This window comes from Pantherophis guttatus, chromosome 10 (assembly GCF_059756535.1).
Source record: "Pantherophis guttatus breed Tessera chromosome 10, ASM5975653v1, whole genome shotgun sequence".
Classification (NCBI taxonomy): Eukaryota; Metazoa; Chordata; class Lepidosauria; order Squamata; family Colubridae; genus Pantherophis; species Pantherophis guttatus.
Genome location: NC_142072.1, coordinates 26,450,467 through 26,469,907, shown reverse-complemented (window position 1 = coordinate 26,469,907; position 19,441 = coordinate 26,450,467). Strand labels below are relative to the sequence as shown.

Genomic DNA, 19,441 nt, shown 5'->3' with positions numbered 1-19,441 from the left:
TGGTGGTTCACCTCTTTGCTTTGATGTGCTTTCTGCTAACCTGGAGAGTCTATCTCTTTTGCTCCTTCAGAAAACATCTGTCGGTCTCCCTGATACCTCAACTTCAGAGGTCCTCTCTGCAGAACAGAGAACATTCTTCAATTAAAGTCACCTTGGCTCAAGTCCATATGTACAGCAGCTGTACTTTCTAACATGTCCAGTCCTTGCTTCAGGAGAGCTTGGTCCTTAAGATGGGTGTGGCTGCGGTGGACACAATTATACACCATGAACTTAATGCAGTTATTTGGTTAACAATTTTTCTGGCTTTACAGGGTTGACTCACCAGCTTTATACCATGTGCAAAGCCACAAGAAAATGAATCGCGATAACTGCATATTGTGACTGGGCATCACTAATATAATGTTCAGACTTCCAAAACAGCCAGGATGCATCCCAGGTCCAAATACTAGCACCTGTTTCCCTGTGTCATAGTACAGTACGTCAGCATGACCTTAAAAGCGTCACCATCACTGGGGCCATGCAAAGTGCTCAACAAATCACAGGGTAGACCGTGTTGCGCCTCAGCCTGCACATAGCCCCTTTACACCATAAGAATCAAAGACCATCAGAAAGTCATCGTATTCTACTACAACGTTCCACATAATGTGTTTCCTAACTCTGTGTCTACATATACTTTTTCTTCTACATCTAGTCTAACAAGGAGAAGGACTAGGGGTGACATGATAGAAATATTTGAGAGGTTGTCACAAAGAAGAGGGGGATAATCAGTGGTGGAATTCAGCCAGTTCGCACCACTTCGGGAGAACCGGTTGTTAACTTTCTGAGCAGTTTGGTGAACTGGTTGTTGGAAGAAATCATTAGGGCAGAGGACCGGTTGTTAAATTATTTGAATCCCACCACTGGGGACAACCAATTCTCCAAAGCACTAGAGGGCAGGACAAGAAGTAATGGATGGAAATTTATCGGTGAGAGATCCAATGTAGAACTAAGGAGAAATTTCCTGACAGTGAGAACAATTAATCAGTGGAAGGGCTTGCCTCCAGAAGTTCTGGGTGCCCCCTCACTGGAGGTTTTTAAGAAGAAACTGGACAGCCATTTATCCAGAATGGTATAGGGTCTTCTGCTTGGCAGGGACTAGAAAGCCCTCCAAGGTCCCTTCTACCTCTATGAATTCTATGTGTGACTTTGCTATTGGATTTGTTTTTGACACATAAGATATCCATTGCTTTTATTTCATTTATCTATCTATGCTTTTGATTTATATGAATCACTATTGGAAGTTACCTAAAAATAGCATTGTTTATAGACTGGCCCTGATCTACTGATTTTCTGCAAATCTCACAAAATAGCTTTGTCAATAGGCTTCAGGATCCCATGGAAGTGTAGATACATTGTTTTAAGAGCTTGAGGGCACTCGCCTGTGGTTTAGTTAGTTATGTTTAGTTATGATTTTCTAAAATTTTATTTTTAAATGTTCTGTTTTATGGGTGACTATATAAACTTAATTAAACAAACGAACAAATAAGTATCAGCAGGCTGCAAGACCCAGGCCAGGTCCAACGTTTACAAGATGTACTTAATAAAAAAAGCTCTCTGGCAATTTATTGCTTATAGGAACCTGTTCTGAAAAGTGGACACAGTTTATATATGTCAACAGAGAGACTGCAGCAATTGTGACTCCAATGTGCTCCTTCAGCTGCCCTGAGTCTTCGGAGAAAGGTGGCATATAAATTGAATTAATTAAATTAAATTAAATTAAATTAAATTCAGCCCTGATCTGAAACAAAAGTTGGCTTGGATCAATTATTAAACAAATCCTGCTCTATATTTACTAGAGTTAGTCAACTTTGGGAACTTAAAGATGTGTGGACTTCAACTCAACAATGTCGTCTGGTGGCGCCCAGGATGAGGGCGTTCTCTGTGGGGGCACCGACCCTCTGGAATGGGTTACCCACGGGGCTCCGGACGGCCCCCGACCTCCGCTCTTTCCGCCATGACCTGAAGACATGGCTTTTCCAACAAATTTGCTGATCTGATGGGTGATTTTTAATTGGGAGATTTTAATTGATTATTTTAGTAGCTATTTTTATTGTTTCATCATTTTTAATTTCTGTGAGCCGCCCCAAATCCTTTGGGAGAAGGGCAGCATATAAGTATAAGAAAAATAAATAAATAAATAAATAAACTCCCAGAATTCCCCAACCAGCGATGACTGGAATTCTGGGAGTTGAAGTCTACACATCTTAAATTTACCAAGGTTGAGAAACGCTGCCTTAAAAAAATAGCTAAACCTCATTCTTTGTGTGAATTGCTCAGATTCCTGACAGGGCCATTTTTTGGCAAAAAAAAAAATCCCAAGGATGCAACAGTGTGACTGAGCTGACCAATTGGCAGAGACCCCCATTTTAGTTCTCTCTGCCTTCCTGCAGCCTCCCCTCCTTGGTCTTAGGAGCCTCTCGTGAGGGCCACTCCCCGAGACCCCATTAAAAGAGGGACAGATGGAGAAAGAACTCCATCTGGGATCACAGAGCAGGAAAGCTGCAGCAGATGGGGGAGACAAGAAGCTGATAAAAGACAGAGGACCCTGGTTGCTGAGGTTGATGCTGCTTCCAAAAACCACAGTAAAGAAGTAGGAATAAGTCCCCCAAATCAGGAAGTGGCTAAGAATCAAGCCAACTTTCATTTTCTCTACTGTTTCTCTTTCTCCCATGCTATTCATTACCTGTTTGCAGCCTATTAGGAGAGCTTTTGAGCTACAGAGAAACTATTTATTTATTTGTTTGTTTGTTTATTCAACGTTTATCCCACCTTTATTACTTTATACATAACTCAAGGCAGTGAATATGCATAATACTCCTTCCTCCTCCTATTTTGCCCAGAGTAACAACCAGGTAAGGTGGATTGGGCTGAGAGTGACTGGCCCAAAGTCACCCAGCTGGCTTTCATGCCTAAGGTGAAACTAGAGCTCACTGTCTCCTGGTGATTGGCTCAAAGTCTTCCAGCCAGCCTTTACGCTGAAGATGGGACTAGAACTCCTGGTTTCTAAGCCAGCACCTTAACTTCTACACCAAAATGGTTTTCTTACAGCTAGAAAAATGTAAATAAATCTCTGCATATCTGACATCTTTTAGTCCCCCAATAACGCATTGTGTCTGCCTTCAGAAAAAATTACCATGTGGTGACGTTATGGTGGAGACAGAATGAGAGAGAGAGAGAAGACGGTTGGTCCACCCACAAGCAGATCGATACATCCTAGTTAGAACTGCAAGCCGGTTACAATGCTTTTCATTGTTTAATTATTAGGTTTCCAATGTATTGAACAATTCATGCATCTTAGCTGGTCTCTGAAAGCAAAATAAGGTTGAGCTCAAGCCCCAAGGACATCTGCAGGTGGCTCAAAAAAGCCACGATGCAGCCATGATAGTACAATCAAAGCCCCACCCTTATTGATCTGTTGATTGATTTTACAATCCTGGCATATGTAAACAATGAAAACCAAATAACTCAAGATTACAAATAATCCTCCATTTACAACCACACTAGGGAACAGAATTTCCATTGTAACTTGTTGTGGTCATAAGTCAAGTTGGACCCCGATTTTACAACAATTTTTATGGCAGTGATTAAGTGACTCATGGGGTAGTTAAAGTCAGTTTAGCTTCTCCAATGGGCATTACCACTTATCGGCAAAAAGGATCGTAATTCACATTCACATGACCCACACAGGACACTGCAATCAGTTGTAAATACCAGTAGGTTGCCAACCTCTGAATTATGATCAAGTGGGGATGTGATGGTCGTAAGTGCAAATACAGGTCATTAATCACTTTTCCCAAGTCATCATAACCTTGAACCATTGAAGAGTTATAAATTGAGGATTACCTGTACTGTACACTCAAATATTCCTATGCTGAGGAATTCCCAAAGCCTATATAACTGTATATAATTCTTCTCAAATTTGCCCCTGAACAGCCTGCTGAAATAACCAGCCTTCATTGCCTTCCTAAATCTTAATACTGGTAGCACTGAGGTATAGAATTTCCGAGTTTTCAACAGGAAAGATATATTTTCCTGATCATGAATCCTCTGGAGTCACCATCCCTTTTCCCATGCCAGTTTTTCCATCTGAAGTCCAATCTTAGAATCCAATGTGGTCAGTTTCATAGCTCTACAATCAGTTTCATAATGCTGATCAAAAACTCTCTTAATTTTATTTTCCCTGCTAGGGGAAAAGAGGTGTAACTGGCACCTCTTTTCAACAACTTCCCAGAAGAAAAAGAGACCATGTTGTTATTTTTCAAACACTGCATTTTAGCACATTTGCTAAAAGGTTTAGTCACAATAGCAGCCAGATATCTATATATATAAAAGCGAAAACCACTCACGCATTAATCACGAAATCTCCAGAACCGTAAAACCTACAAACTTGAAATTTGCCACGTATGTTCCTCTTGGCTTCTAGGTGCTCAATAAGAAAGGATTTTTCGAAATGACCATCAGAGCATTAGTATTTCCTATATGACTATAACATGCTCTGATGCTAATGAGTTAGACGTTCTACTCCCTCGCCCAACTTGAAAATAACTCTGGAGAGAATGGGATAGCATAGGACAGGCTTCTGTGGGGCAAGGCTGAGGGAGAGAAGGGGAGAGGAGAGACTTCTATGGGGCAAGACTGAGAGAGAGAAGGGGAGAGGAGAGGCCGATTGTAACTACTCATTAATTTTCAAGCTGTAAGTGTTGATTTATCAAGCCCGATCACATAATTTCGTAGCGAAGCATGGGGATCCAGCTAGTGTGTGTGTGTGTGTGTGTGTGTGTGTATGTATGTATGTATATATATATATATATATAAAAAACTTATATATATATATATATATATATATATATATATATATATATATATATATATTCTTAAGTTTTTGCGGGTGTGCATATGCAAAAAATTAAAATCTCTGGTGTTTTCCCACGTCACTGTAAATAAGTTGGTTAAAATATTTAAAATCCTGGTTAAAATCCCAGCTTAAAATCTTCTAAAAATCCTTACAGAGCACTCTGCAAGGTCCTTTAAAACCTCAGCTAAAATCCTACCAATGACTTTAAAAGTTTTTCTTAAAGCAACGTTTCGATAGGCTCACAACCCTGTCATCTTCAGGCTCTGTTTCGTGTAGAAGCTATGGGTTCCCATAGCTTCTACATGAAACAGAGAATATATATATATTTTAAAGATGGCTTTGGGGAGAAAGTTGCATATAAAGAACAGAGTTCAACATGAACAGTAGCAAGGGTATCTGGAAAGGAAAATTTAAAAAATCAATATGGGGGCTGTGACCATGGGAATCAGGATGTGCTGTTTTTTAAATGATTACCAAAAAAACAAAACAAAACAACCATTGAGATTGAAGGGGAAAGTGAGTGGTGGAAAAGGGTACAAATTTTGCAGACAGACAGACTGACATGTGTTTGGGCTCAGTCTCCCTCTAAGGAAGAACAGCCCCCCTTCCCCAAAAGTTAATTTATCAAATGTTTCTTCATCCATATATGATGAATGGCCTTCCATTCCAGTTTTTTAATCATTAAAAACCAGAGCTGTGCAATCCTTTAGATTCAATTTAGAATGTATTCAGTTGGTAATGCAAACACAGCACCATAAAAAGTAAGACACAGTAAGACTGTTCTGTAAAGTGAAACAATTGGATTGGCAGTGGAAGAAGATCCTCTAAAAGCCAGGCGCCTAAAACGACAATTAAAGCTATACAGGTAGTCCTTGCCTTACAACAGTTCATTTTGTTACTGTTAGAAGTTACAACTGCACTGAAAAAAGTGGCTCATCACTATTTTTCACACTTACAACCAGAGGTGGGCGTCACACTATGTAACAAAACTGAAAATGTGAGCGAGCGCACCTTCTGCATATGCACACGGCATCAAACACACGTCGATTATATAGGGCAGGATAGTGTCTGGGCGAATAGGTGGGCCCAGCTGTTGGTTGGAACTACCGCTTTGCTCGAACCGGTCTGAACCGTCAGCAGCCCACCTCTGCTTACAACTATTGTAGCATCCCCATGGTCACATGATCCAAATTCACACACTTGGGAACTGACTCACAATTATGACAATTGCAATGTCCCGTGGTCATGTGACACCCCCCCCCCTTTGCAACCTGACAAGCAAAGTCAACGGGGAAGCCAGATTCACTTAACAACCGGGCTACCAACTTAACAACGACAGTGATACACTTAACAACTGTGGGAAGAAAGATCGCAAAATGGGGCAAAATTCACTTAAGAAATGTCTCACTTAGCAACAGAAATGTTGGGCTCAATTGTGATTGTAAGTCGAGGACTAACTGTGTAATTCAGGTCGATGATGCTGAACAAAATCCGGAGGGATAGAAGGTGATAGGAATCACCCTATTCTTTTGGGGCAGATTCGGACTCTGTTCCTTCCTCCACTCTAATACCCACTAAAGATAGAAATTACATCAAAGGTCCTCAAACTTGCCAGCTTTAAGACTTGTGGACTTCAGCTCCCAGAATTCTCTAGCCAGCATAGCTGGTCTACAAGTCTTAAAGCTGGCAAGTTTGAAGACCTCTGAATTACATCTTCTAGAATGGCCACAAAACAATCCCAATCCCAATGAGGAGGAGGAGACTGTCTTGTGAATGTGCTCTGCAAGATGAGTGTTTTTCTTAGCACCTCTAGGATGTGTGGACTTTAGTTCCCAGAATTCAGTCCAAGTGGATTACCAGTTGATTTGAGCTCAAATTTCTCAACATGAAGAGAATTTTTGTTGCTTGCTTCCCCTCCCCCCCCCAATTCTGTACCCAAAAGGAAATTGACCACAAGTTTGTATTTGTGTATGTGCATGCATGTCTAGGATTCTCTTCATTTTTTACAGCCTTGGATCCAGAAAAATGCTGCCCAGGTCATTATAAATATTACTGTTGCGCTTGATAAGAACAACCTTTAAAAAAAAAAAAATCTAAGAAAAAAGAAAGAATCTATCATCACCAATGTGGATATCAAATTATTAAATGTTTTCTTATTGCCTGGAGAAATGAGGTGAAACAGCCTTCATGATCCAGGTGCTCCACTGATATGATACGTAATTTATTTAACGGAAAATGCACAGCCTCTTCGGCTAAATGACTGTAATTCCCTTGCTGGCTGGGGAATTCTGGGAGTTAAAATCCACACATCTTAGAGGTAGGTACCAAGATTGAGAAACCCTGGTCTAAACAGAGCCTGGGGGACCCCCTGTTCCAGAAGAGGTGGGAAAGCAGAGAGAAGCAAGGCCAACCTTGATGAATTTTGTAGCTACGATGAGCTCGTTGGTCTTCCCTGCCACTTCCCTGCAAAGTCTTTTCACATCTGCCCTTGGAAGAGGAAAATAATTAAGGAAATCTTTTTCCTCATTAGGGGTCCTTAGTGAACCCCAGTCCTTACTGTTATGAGAGAATACAGAATATCAGATTTGGAAGGCACCTCTTCTAGTCTGACCTCCTGCTCAAGCAGGAGACCCTCCTTACTCCTTTCTGGATGATGAATATTAGCATTAAGATGCCCCACTTTGTTCTTCTCGATATATCTCAGCAGCCAGGATAAATCATGGCTTGTGAATGATATACGGCCAAACAGAAAAACAGAATAACAATGTCGGAAGGGTCCTTGGAGGTCTTCTAGTCTAACTCCCTGCTCAAGCAAGAGACCCTATGCCATTTCAGACAAATGGTTGTCCAGTCCCTTCTTAAAAGCCTCCAGAGATAGAGCATCCGCAACTTCTGAAGGGAAACTGTTCCACCTGTTAATTGTTCTCATCATCAGGAAATTTCTCTTTAGTTCTAGGTTGCTTCTCTTCTCTCCTTGGTTAGTTTCCATCCGTTGTTTCTTGCCTTTCTAGTTGAGTGGATTAGAGAGCTTCAAGCTGGTATACTTGAGTTTCCACTTTGCTTTCAAGTGGGCACAGGCAGAAGGACCCCCACAGAATCCAGCTCTTTCATAGCTTTTCTGTGAAAGTGCCCACTTCGGGCACCCTTTGGCATGTGCCTGTTCTCAAACTGGCCAGGAAAGAGTCAAAATGGGGCGTTGCCTGACATTTCTTCTGGAACGATGGCTGCAACTTGCGAACCTTCCTGGTTGCTAGCTGCCTCCCCCCTCCACCACCACCCCGCCCTGGCCCTGGCCCTGGCCGGGAGCCACAATTACAAGGGACCTTATGGGGTGGGGGAGTGAGGGGGTGGAGCAATGCTTCAGCCAGCCTGGAAACAGGACCGGTCCAGCCCCAGATCCACCTTCATCCAGGTATCCTCTTGGCAGAATATTTAATGGCAAGCTTGTTCTGGCCAATGACCCATCAGCTAGCAACATGACATCACCCGAAGAAGCCCTTATTGGCTGAAAGGATCTATGAGGCAGGAACCGGTAACCCAGCAACTGCCAGGAGCTGATTTGCATTTGAGTGGCTGGCTGGCTGGGTTGGACATGATGGAGTGAAAGAACCCAAATTTCTTTTGCCAAAATCCTACTTGAGCCTGAATCCCACCCACTCACTTCCCTTTTGCCCCTGAATTGGCCAGAAAAGGTTTTGTCTGCCGCTTCCCTCCTCTTAGACAAGGCAGTGAATCCGTGGCTGGATGGGGAAGGGAAAGGAGCAGGTGGAAAAGCTTCTCCCTTTACAATTTACAAAAGAGGCTGCAATGCATTTAGTCCTGTTGGCACAACACGATTGACCTGGTCCTCCCTGCCCTGAGAAAATGGACACCCTCCTTAGCTCTGCTAAGGGCAGGCACAGTGGTGGGTTGGATGTTTTTCAGGACACACACACACACACACACACACACACACACACACACACGTCACTGGAAGGGAAGGGGCAGAACTGAAGCTCCCTGTTTCTCCCCTCCCTCTGCATAAGATCAAAATCTGTTCCCCCTTTCCCAGTACAACCACAAGGGGATGGTGGAGTTCTTGGAGAAGATCCAATTCTGGAGATCTCTCTAGTGTTTTGCCCCTGCCATGAGGAAGAGGGCAACAGCATACAGCAGGACTGAGTGGTGGGATTTAGCTGGAAGATTTCCCTCTGGGTTAGTTGTGAGGGTCTGAAGACATCCAGATGCACTAATTCTCCAGTTCAGCCTAGCACATCAGGTGCGTCTACTGCATGAGGACAAAGCAAGCACCAAGTGGGTGGAAGCACCAGACTCCTCCTGGCGGAAGATTCAGAGCTGCCCTTTTGCCTGGGGGGATATAAGCTGTAAGGACCAGTGTCGCCTGTGGCTCTGCCAGCCCAGCCTCCCTACTCACATGAGTTTGTGCCTGTACTGTCCCGAGCTTGGCCAGTGGACAGACTCCACATCCGAGACGCCGGTGCTCCCTGGAAGGATCAGCCACTGCTTTCTGGAAGTGCGCTCTGTGCTGCCTGCTGGATGGCGCCTCTGGGGGCTGATCCAGTAATCCTGCAGGCCCTGGCGGCTCGAGTAAGCAGCCGGATGGAGGCTGACCAGCCTTTTCCAGGGCATATCCTCTATCACCCGCCGGGGAGGAGGAGCGCATGGCCTCCTGCAGAAAAGAAGGAGCCGGAGAAGGAGAGCTCATTAGAGACAGATTCACATGGCATGAAAAGAATCTAATTATCATTGCATAAAGTTCATGGGACGCAATGTCCAGGAAGCACATCAATAGACACCTGGCAGATTCACTTGAGCGGAAAGGTGGGCTACCTATTGGATCATATAATTCCACTTCTTTCATGCTCAGGTTACAGAATCCTGGGCTCCCTACCCAGAAAGGCACAGCTGAGCCACCAGGAAGCTGGCGTGCTAATATCAGATGGTAATCTGCCGGCTAAGGGCTTCCCTGGGGAGAGCGTGGCATCAAAACATATCAAGATAGTGTTTGTGATTGCAATCAAGGCACCAGCCCATTTGTAAGGGGAGTCAGTCTGCAGGCTGAAGTAGCAATAAATAGCATAGTACTTAGACTTATATACCACCTCATAATGCTTTATAGCAGAGTTCCCCAACCTTTCCAGGTTGGTGGCCCAGAGCGGGGGGCGGGGGGAAAGAGGGGATGGTTTTGTGGGAAGGGCAGGCATGTGCATGTCCGTGCACGAGAGTGAGTACCTATTGCACACCCAAGTGGGGCCGAGAGCGCCTGCAACACTTGTGCGAATGGGACTGAGAGTGCAGGGGATGCTCGTGCAAGTGGGGCTGTGTGCACACACACACATGCACCAGCCAGCCACTCAAGCCGCCCAGTTACGTATAGGCCGTGGACCGATAGTGGGCTGTGGCCCATAGGCTAGGGACCCCTGCTTTATAGCACCCGCTAAATGATTTATAATGTCAGCATATTGCCATTACAGGCTTGACTTATAACCACAACTGAGACTACGTTTTTAAGCAAGGGGCCAATAAAAATGCTTGTCTTTGTGGGAGGAAGACTCCATTAGTGCAGAATCAGTCGTGCCAATGTCATGTGTGTTGTGGGTAAGTCTTCCTGGATTTCCCTCCCCAGGTTTTGATGATAGAATCTGATGGATCTTGGAAAGCCAAACAGGATAACTCTGGCTGGGAGTGCGCAGCTACTCCAGAAGTTGAAAGTACATCCCTGAAGTGGCTACATGGATTGTCCAAGAAAAATACATGGGGATGTCCATAAAGTCACCAGGAGTTCAGTGGTCTTTATTTTTATTTATTTATATATATATAAATATATATATATTTAGCGGGAGACCCAGTGGCTTAGTGGCTAAGACGCTGAGCTTGTCGATCGAAAGGTTGGCAATTCAGCAGTTCAAATCCCTAGTGCTGCATAACGGGCTGAGCTCCTGTTCCTTGTCCCAGCTTCTGCCAACCTAGCAGTTCAAAAGCACGTAAAAAATGCAAGTAGAAAAATAGGGACCACCTTTGGTGGGAAGATAAAAGTGTTCCGGGCACCTTTGGTGTTTAGTCATGCCGGCCACATGACCACGGAGACGTCTTCGGACAGCGCTGGCTCTTCGGCTTTGAAACAGAGATAAGTACCGCCCCCTAGAGTCAAGAACAACTAGCACATATGTGCGAGGGGAACCTTTACCTGAGGTGTGTTGAACTCTGTGCCCTGAGTGCAAACTTTGCCCCTTTCATATATTTTCACCTTAGAAGGGGGAGCAAATGGCAGCCAATATTCAACCGTTGTGGTCAGGTGCAGCTGCAGAGCAAAATGGCTTGAGTGTAAAACATCCACGCATGGCTAGGCTGGCAAAGACAAAGAGGTGGAAGAGATAGTGGTAACTGGGCACCCTGGCAGGAAACATGAAGCCAAGGTGGGTACAGGGAGGGCCAAGTAGATGTAAAGCTGACCTTGGGAATGGTGTACAAGAGCCTTGAGGGGAATTGGAGAAGCAGTTCCGGCCCAGATAGAAATAGAAGCAAGTGTGAGACAGAAACTCAGAATAGCCCTGCCTTGATTTGGGGGGCAGAGAGAAACTTAGATTCTGTTAATACACCACTGATTTCCAACCTCACCAATTTTAAAATGGATAAACTTCAGTTCCCAGAATGCCCCAGCCACAGTGGTGGGTTTTAAATTTTTTTACTACTGGTTCTGTGGGTGTGGCTTGGTGGGCGTGGCATGGCTTGGTGGGCGTGGCAGGGGAAGGATAGTGTAAAAACTCAATTCCCACCCCACTCTGGGGGAAGGATACTGCAAAATCCCCATTTCTTCCCGATCAGCTGGGACTTGGGAGGCAGAGAATAGATGGGGACGGGGCCAGTCAGAATTTTTACTACCGGTTCTCCAAACTACTCAAAATTTCCACTACCGGTTCTCCAGAACTGGTCAGAACCTGCTGAAACCCACCTCTGCCCAGCCAGCACATCCACCTATTCTAGCTGGGGATTGAAGCCTATCCTTCCTGGCTGGGGAACTCCAGAGATGAAGTTCACTCAGAGTTGCCAAGTTTGGGAAACTCCAGCCTACAGCAATCAAGTCACATTCCTGGAATCACTGCAGTGTCTCTTTCATGACTTGGCCTACCTCAAAGGGCTGTCAACAGTCTAGATTTGCCATACCTGATGCAGAGGTGTTGTTAACCTGACCAAGCCTGGCAAAGAGCCAACGGTGCATCCTTGCAAAGACTTGGACGATACTTTGTCCTGCATGTCTCCCTAACTTTGCGTTCCCCGGGGCCGCTCCAAACAAGGGGATTGTCTGCATCCCTGGCTGAACCTGAAATTCAAAATTCCTCTCTACTGGTTTAACTTGATGTGCAAATGCCTAGCCCAGTTAAATCAATAAGAGATGTAATCATACCAGAAGGGGCTGGGGAACCTTAAAGAGCATATTGTCCATATTGTTCAAATCTGGAGCCCAGAAATTGTTTTAATGCACAGACACTGTTCTCAAGGTGCTGGAGCAGATGGCATGAAGTGGCAAGCACGGGTATTGCTGTCCTTGTACTCAAGGCCTGGTGGTTTTTTTCAGGAAACAACAAAAAAATAAAAAATAAAATAAAATAAAATAAAATAAAATAATCTTTATTGCAGTGGCTCAAGAACATTATACATGCAAAATAAATTGAAACTAAATCTGCAATGAGAGATGGTTAATGGCCCAGGCTAGACACCATGGATCCTGAGTTCTAGTCTCATCTTGGGCATTAAGCCAGCTGGGTGACCCTTGGCCAGTCACTTTCTCTCAGGCCTAGGAAAGGGGCAATGGCAATGACAGGGACCTGTCCAGGCAGTTGCCAGGAGTAAAAAAAAACAAAAACAAAACTGACTTGAAGGCATATTGAAAAAACTGCCATAGGGCAAGTACCCTAGAAGTAGAAGTGATAAGATTGAACTATGTAAAACTATACAAAACCAAAAAAAGTGTGAAACAACTAAGAAGATAGACTCCCTGATCCCTAAAAAAGCTGAAATGAGCCCTGAATCTAGGCGAGGGGGCAACTAACAAGCATTCAAACTTCAAAGCTATCTAAATTTAAAACAGAGATTAACATGTAAAGATTGCAGATTGGAATTAAAAGATTGGCTGATAGGAGCAGCTGTTTCAGCAGACAATGACAACGGATAGCCGGCTTCATCCAGGCTGAGCAGAAGCGTGGCTGGGGATCCTGCAGCTGCCCCCTCTCCTGTTACAGGCGAAGACCCCACGGCAGGAGGCTCACAGCTGTCGCCAGGCACCGGGATGGAGCTGCTGGGATCACAAGGCTGCACACCAGAGGTGGGTTTCAGCAGGTTCTGACCAGTTCTGGAGAACCGGTAGTAAAAATTCTGACTGGCCCTGCCCCCATCTATTCTCTGCCTCCCGAGTCCCAGCTGGGAGGAGGAAATGGGAATTTTGCTGTAACCTTCCCCTGGATTGGGGTGGGAATGGAGGTTTTACAGTATCCTCCCCCTGCCATGCCCATCAAGCTGTGCCCACAGAACCAGTAGTAAAAAAAATTTGAACTCCACCACTGCTGCAGACACTCATCCTTTAAGTTGCCATGTCAAGTATTTGCAAGCCATTGGCACATATATCATACAGACACTAGTGGAGGCAGAAAGTGCCCCCACCCCTATGTGGAGAGGAGGGGCTTACACTGAGTATAAAACCCCCTCTAACCTTTCCACCATGCTCTCTTTTACGTTTGTTCTCCAGGAGACATGATCTTTGATAGGGGTAGTCACACACGCTGTGTGCCCCCTATCCTAATGGATATTAAGACAGCCTTTGTATATAGTTAATATGTTCTGTTATATGAATAAATACATTTATCACATTTATTCATGCATCTGCCTTTGGACTCTTCTATGCTCCTGGGTGTTTCTACGATCCCAATTTCCACATGCCAGAACCACAATTCTGGCGAAAAAGCCAAAAAGGGCCGGGGTAGGACCAGGGAGCAAAGTTTCTTGGCCAAGTTCAAAAGCTAGTGAGGGTTTTTTTGAGTGGCAAGTGGTTGGAGCTGTTATTTATAAAGTGATAATTTTAAAATCAGGAGGCTTATTTATTAACTTCCTTCCTTATTGCAGTGAAAGTTCCAAAAGCAGAATGCAAATAAACGAACAAGAATCAAGAAAAAAAACAAAGACTGAAAGATACTCTAACCAGCTAAAGCAACTAAAATCAGCCACAATAGCAAGAGATGCCTTGACTTTTGGAAACAAAGTGGGGGGAAAGCGGTATTACTATTAGATAATTTTAAACTATGATTCAAGGCTTATTTCCCCCACTCTCTTTTAGATAGTCATATGTAGAATAGAAGAATAACTTTACTGTCACGTTGAATGTATACTAATTGGCCATAAGTTAAAATGGAATTTCATTGCATACAGCTATCAAAGGGTCCCCACCTCCCAATATACACTATATAACCATGACAGAATAAATAAATAAAAACTTCAACGGAGAAGATGCAAATACAGCCAATCCCCAACTTACAACCATTCGTTCAGTGCTCATTCGAACTTACAATGGCTTATGACCAGTTCTCATGCTTATGACTACTGCAGCATCCCCCATGGTCACATGATCAAAATTAGCAACTATCCTGTTTTCCCCAAAATAAGACATCCCCTGATAATAAGCCCAATCGGGCTTTTGAGTTCATGGCAATAAGGCCAAGTGCTTATTTCAGGTTCAAAAAAATATAAGACAGGGTCTTATTTTGGGGAAAACACAGTAGATAGATAGATAGATAGATAGATAGATAGATAGATAGATAGATAGATAGACAGACAGACAGACAGACAGACAGACAGACAGACATAAACAGATACTCTGTTTCCCCCAAAATAAGACACCCCCTGATAATAAGCCCAATCGGGCTTTTGAGCACATGGCAATAAGGCCAAGCGCTTATTTCAGGGTTCAAAAAAAAGTATAAGACAGGGTCTTATATTTGGGGAAACACAGTACATTGTCTGCAATAGTTGCAGAGTCCCAGGGTTATGTGATCTTCCCAGCTGGCTTCTGACTGGCAAAATCAGTGGGAGGAGCCGGATTTGCTTAACAACCATTTGATTCATTTAACGACAGCAGTGATTCCCTTAAGATCATAAAGATCATATGTCATAAAGGTCATAAAATCAGATGTGACTCACTTAACAATCGCCTTGCTTAGCAATGGAAATGCTGGCTCCTGTTGTCAAGAGTCGAAGACTACCTATGATCACGAAAGAAATCTCTTTTCTAGAAAGGACAAGAAGATCATGTCTTTTTAAGAATAAGTAAGTGAGATGCTGAACCCCACTCCTCTGCTGACGTTTTTCTAGGTACGGGAAAAGGTCCTGTAATGAGCCCTGTCACAGCAACTCTCTGTGGCTGCTGCCTGCTTGCAGGCCCATGCTGGGCACACTCACTGTTGACATGCCTACTCCCAAGTCTAGAGCTGCCATATCTAGGCAGCCACTAGGAGGTAGCAAAGAGATTCAGAAAAATGGACTCTTTTCTGCCATCTAGTGGTTGTCTGGTTGTTGTGGTTTTCTGTTTTGCTTTTTTTCCCCAATAGCCCTAACTATGAGTTTGCACAGTATGTATTTTTAGTTTTTCTTATTTCCATTTCTAATGCTGATTTTTCCATTTTTAAATGTATTTTTAATGTATGTATACTTTTTTTATTAACTATCATACACAGCCCAGTCACTTCTTATGAGATGTGGCCATATAACTTGATAAATACGAAAATAACTAGATTAGATTAACAGACCTTGTAGGTTATCTAATCCAACCCACCGCCCAAGCAGGAGGCCCTACACCATTTCTGACAGATGGCAGTCCAATCTCTTCTTGAAAGCCTCCAGTGATGAAGCTCCCACAACTTCCGAAGGCAACTTCTGTTCCATCAGTTGATTGTTCTCACTGTCAGAAAGTTTCTCCTTATTTCTAGGTTGAATCTCTCCTTGATCAGTTTCCATCCATTATTCTGTGTCTGGCCTTCAGGTGCCTTGGAAAATAGCTTGACCCCTTCCACTCTGTGGCAGCCCCTCAAGTATTGGAAGACAGCTATCATGTCTCCCCTGGTCCTTCTCTTCACTAGACTAACTATGCCCAGTTCCTGTAACCATTCTTCATATGTTTTAGTTTCCAGTCCCCTTATCATCCTGGTTGCTCTTCTCTGCACTTGTTCTAGAGTCTCAACATCTTTTTTATAGTGTGATGAGGTGTGGTCTTACTAAGGCTTTATAGAGTAGTATTAGTACCTCACTTGATCTTGATTGTCGTAAAAGGGGGCAAACTCATTTAAATTTCTCACTGAACAACATAAATTTTGTGCTCAATTGTGGTTATAAATTGAGGATTACTCCAGAGATGGTATTCAGCAGGTTCTGACCCGTTCTGGAGAACCGGTAGTGGAAATTTTGAGTAGTTCGAAGAACCGGTAGTAAAAATTCTGACTGGCCCATCTATTCTCTGCCTCCTGAGTCCCAGCTGATTGGGAGAGAATGGGGATTTTGCAGTAACGCTCACTAAGCCACGCCCACCAAGCCACACCCACAGAACCGATAGTAAAAAAATTTGAAACCCGCCACTGGACTATCTGTATCCAAAGGATGCATTTCAGCTTAATTGAGCTCATAGTGAGATGCTAAGGGTGCAGAAGGTTTTCTGAGAGCAGGTCACCAGGCCTTTTGAGTGGCAGACAAAAGCCAGCAGAAATCAGATAAAACCATTGGCACATGCATTCAACTAGCTGTCTTCCTGATCATTTGGTTCTAGGGTCCAGTTCCTCTTGTCCTTCCTGAACTTCATGAAGGACAGTCCCACCAAGAGATCTTCCAACACTTCCAATCTAGAGGAGGTCACGGCAATGGAAGAAATGCCTGACTGGCTTTTTCAAGGAAGAGCAACTCACAGTTAGTAGTTCAGTTTCCCCTGTGCGAAAATGCGAAAATGCGAAAATTTGTCCTTTTTACACCCAGACATGCAATGCTTTGCAGGAGACATCGCCACACTTTGGATCTACATCTTCCAAGGAAACGTGTCCCCATCTAAAGCTATTTATTTTTCCTGTTGAACAAGGGCTCGGCACGCTTCTCTTGAACTTCTTTGGTGACTCCATGGGAAAATGTGCAGTTTTTAGGTAAGGTTTTCAGAAGTGGCTTGCCTTTACCTTCCCCTTCCTAGGACTGAGAGAGAGAAACTACCTCAAAGACCCCCAGATGGCTTCAGGTCTAAGGAATGACTAGAACTCACCGTCTCCCATTTCTAACCAGTTGCCTTTAACTATTACACCGAGCTGTCTCCCTGTCTTGAGGTTAGTTGCACTTTATAGCAATCTGTCAATTTGGATAATTTATTTAAAAGTGCCAGCTAAAATGAAAGCTGCCTTGCAAATGGTCCCCAGACGAACAGATCCTTGCCAGCCTCTTGTACACGTTTTTAGGGGAAATTGGCAATTGTCTCTCCCATCCACCCTCTGCCCAAGGAAAGTACGAGGAAGGAACCTACCGAGTCAAGATATAGTTTACCACAAAGAGGGCTGTTTCAGGAAACATCATTCTTCTGGATTCTTGTTGGAGGTTCTTGCAATGCGGTTGAGCTTCCTGTCAGTTAATCGGTGAGTCCATCGGCTGCAAGTCTGGACTCTGGCCCTATCTTTAAAAGATGCGGACATGACATCAGGAATAGCCATAGCCCCCAAGGGCTCCATTTGCAGCCTCTGAAAAACTATATTCCCTCTGTGATGTCTGACCTGACACAGAGAAGAAAAAAATTGATCCCAGCAGCAGCTGGGCTTCTCTGGATGGTGGGACTAAGAAATGTGTGTTGGGGCTTGTTTGTAGAAACACACACACACATACACACACACACACACACACACACACAGAGTAAGAGAGAGAGATTCGGCCACTTGCCTGTGATATAGCCAGATATACTGCAGGGTCTCCTACCATGGTGGGTTGCTCCTGGTTCTGTCCGGTTCTTGCGAACCGGTAGTAAAAGCAACAGGAGGTTCCGCCCACTTGCCCAGACGTCATAATTGACGATCTGCGCACGCTCCCATTGCGAACTGGTAGTAAAGGTAAGTGGAATCCACCCCTGGTCTCCTAGAATAATTGGATGTAGTGCTAAACAGGCATGCAGAGCCTAAGAAGCTCATTTATAGATAGACAAATTCCTTACTCCTATAGATAAAGAAACCCAGAACCCCCCCCTCCCCATATTACATTATGACACCACACCACACTGGAGAGTCCAGACTAAATGGAGTTAGATAACTGGTATTTTGGCATGCGGTGAGGTCCCTGCCATTGCATTACCATCAGTGGTGGGTTTTGAAATTTTTTACTACTGGTTCTGTGGGCGTGGCTTGGTGGGCATGGCATGGCTTGGTGGGCGTGGCTTGGTGGGTGTGGCAGGGAAAGCATACTGTAAAATCTCCATTTCCACCCCACTCCAGGGGAAGGTTACTGCAAAATCCCCATTTCCTCCCAATCAGCTGGGACTCGGGAGGCAGAGAATAGATGGGGGAGGGGCCAGTCAGAATTTTTACTACCAGTTCTCCAAACTACTCAAAATTTCCACTACCGGTTCTCCAGAACTGGTCAGAACCTGCTGAAACCCACCTTTGATTGCCATGTGGGCTTTCAGACTGCAGTTCCTAGGAAAAATATCAACCCTGCTATGTGCTGATTGGGGAGTGAAAGAAGTGTGGCCAAAAAAAATTAAAATTGAGGATGTTCTGATGTTCTTGGGTTTTAGAAACCCTCCTCCTCCTCCTTGTCATACTCCTCCTCCTCATCTTCATCCTCCTCATCATCATCGTCAAAAAAGCCAAAGTGACATCTACTGACTATGCAATCAAACCCCGTCCCTTTTTACATAAGTAGCATTGCACATGAAAAAAGAGAGAGAATAGGCTTTAATTGCATGGTCATTGGACACCATCTTGTCTCTTTTTATACACACGTTCTGAAAGAGAGACTAAGAAAGGTTTGTTAAGAGGATGGGAGTTATGCAGATTTTTGATTTCACACTGCAAACCCTGATTTAAGAGACAGAAATCTTTGCCTTTGAAGCCCTGCTTCCAGGCCAGTTAATTCAAGCAAAGGAAATGGCGCTGGTTTAATGAGCAATTTGCCATTTCCTTGTGCTGGAGGAGCAAAAATAAATGAATAAATACAAGCTGCATACTGTGCTCAGCATGGGGCCTTACATAAACAGTCCTGTCCCCCCCCCCCATATATTTGCTGCCTTCTTTGTACAGCACTCCCTGCTTTGGCAAGTGTGGGGGGGAGGCTTTTGAGACATGTTCATATTTTAAATCCTTAATTTGCCAGGCGGTCTCTGATCAATTCCTATCAAAAGGCTTGGCTGCCGAGAATGGATTTGGGGCTATTTTGTGGAAGCGCAGCAGTTCCAGGACCAGTCTTCAACATCTCTGGGGTTTGGAGAAAAGGGAATCCTGTTGAGCCATGCTGTCTTGCCCCAGGGCTGGTCCCCATCTTCATCCCCATCCT

The 19,441-nt window shown here is 44.2% G+C and overlaps 1 protein-coding gene across 3 annotated transcripts in view; it reads right to left on the bottom strand.

Moving 5' to 3' along the window:
- The window catches only part of LOC148112429 (uncharacterized), a 63,683-nt gene extending 46,034 nt beyond the window's left edge, over window positions 1-17,649 (bottom strand). For 2 of the 3 annotated variants that reach the window (XR_015729505.1, XM_087876727.1), the window contains exons 1-2: window positions 17,430-17,649; window positions 9,309-9,563 (exon numbers count right to left, since the gene is read on the bottom strand). Coding sequence is in view for 2 of the 3 variants with exons in the window: in XM_087876727.1 (XP_087732853.1) it covers window positions 9,309-9,563; window positions 17,430-17,479 (305 nt within the window). In the remaining variant the exon portion in view is untranslated. The remainder of the gene's footprint in view (window positions 1-9,308; window positions 9,564-17,429) is intronic. The other variant, XM_087876726.1, reaches the window with a different exon arrangement.
- Between the last annotated feature and the right edge of the window lie 1,792 nt (window positions 17,650-19,441).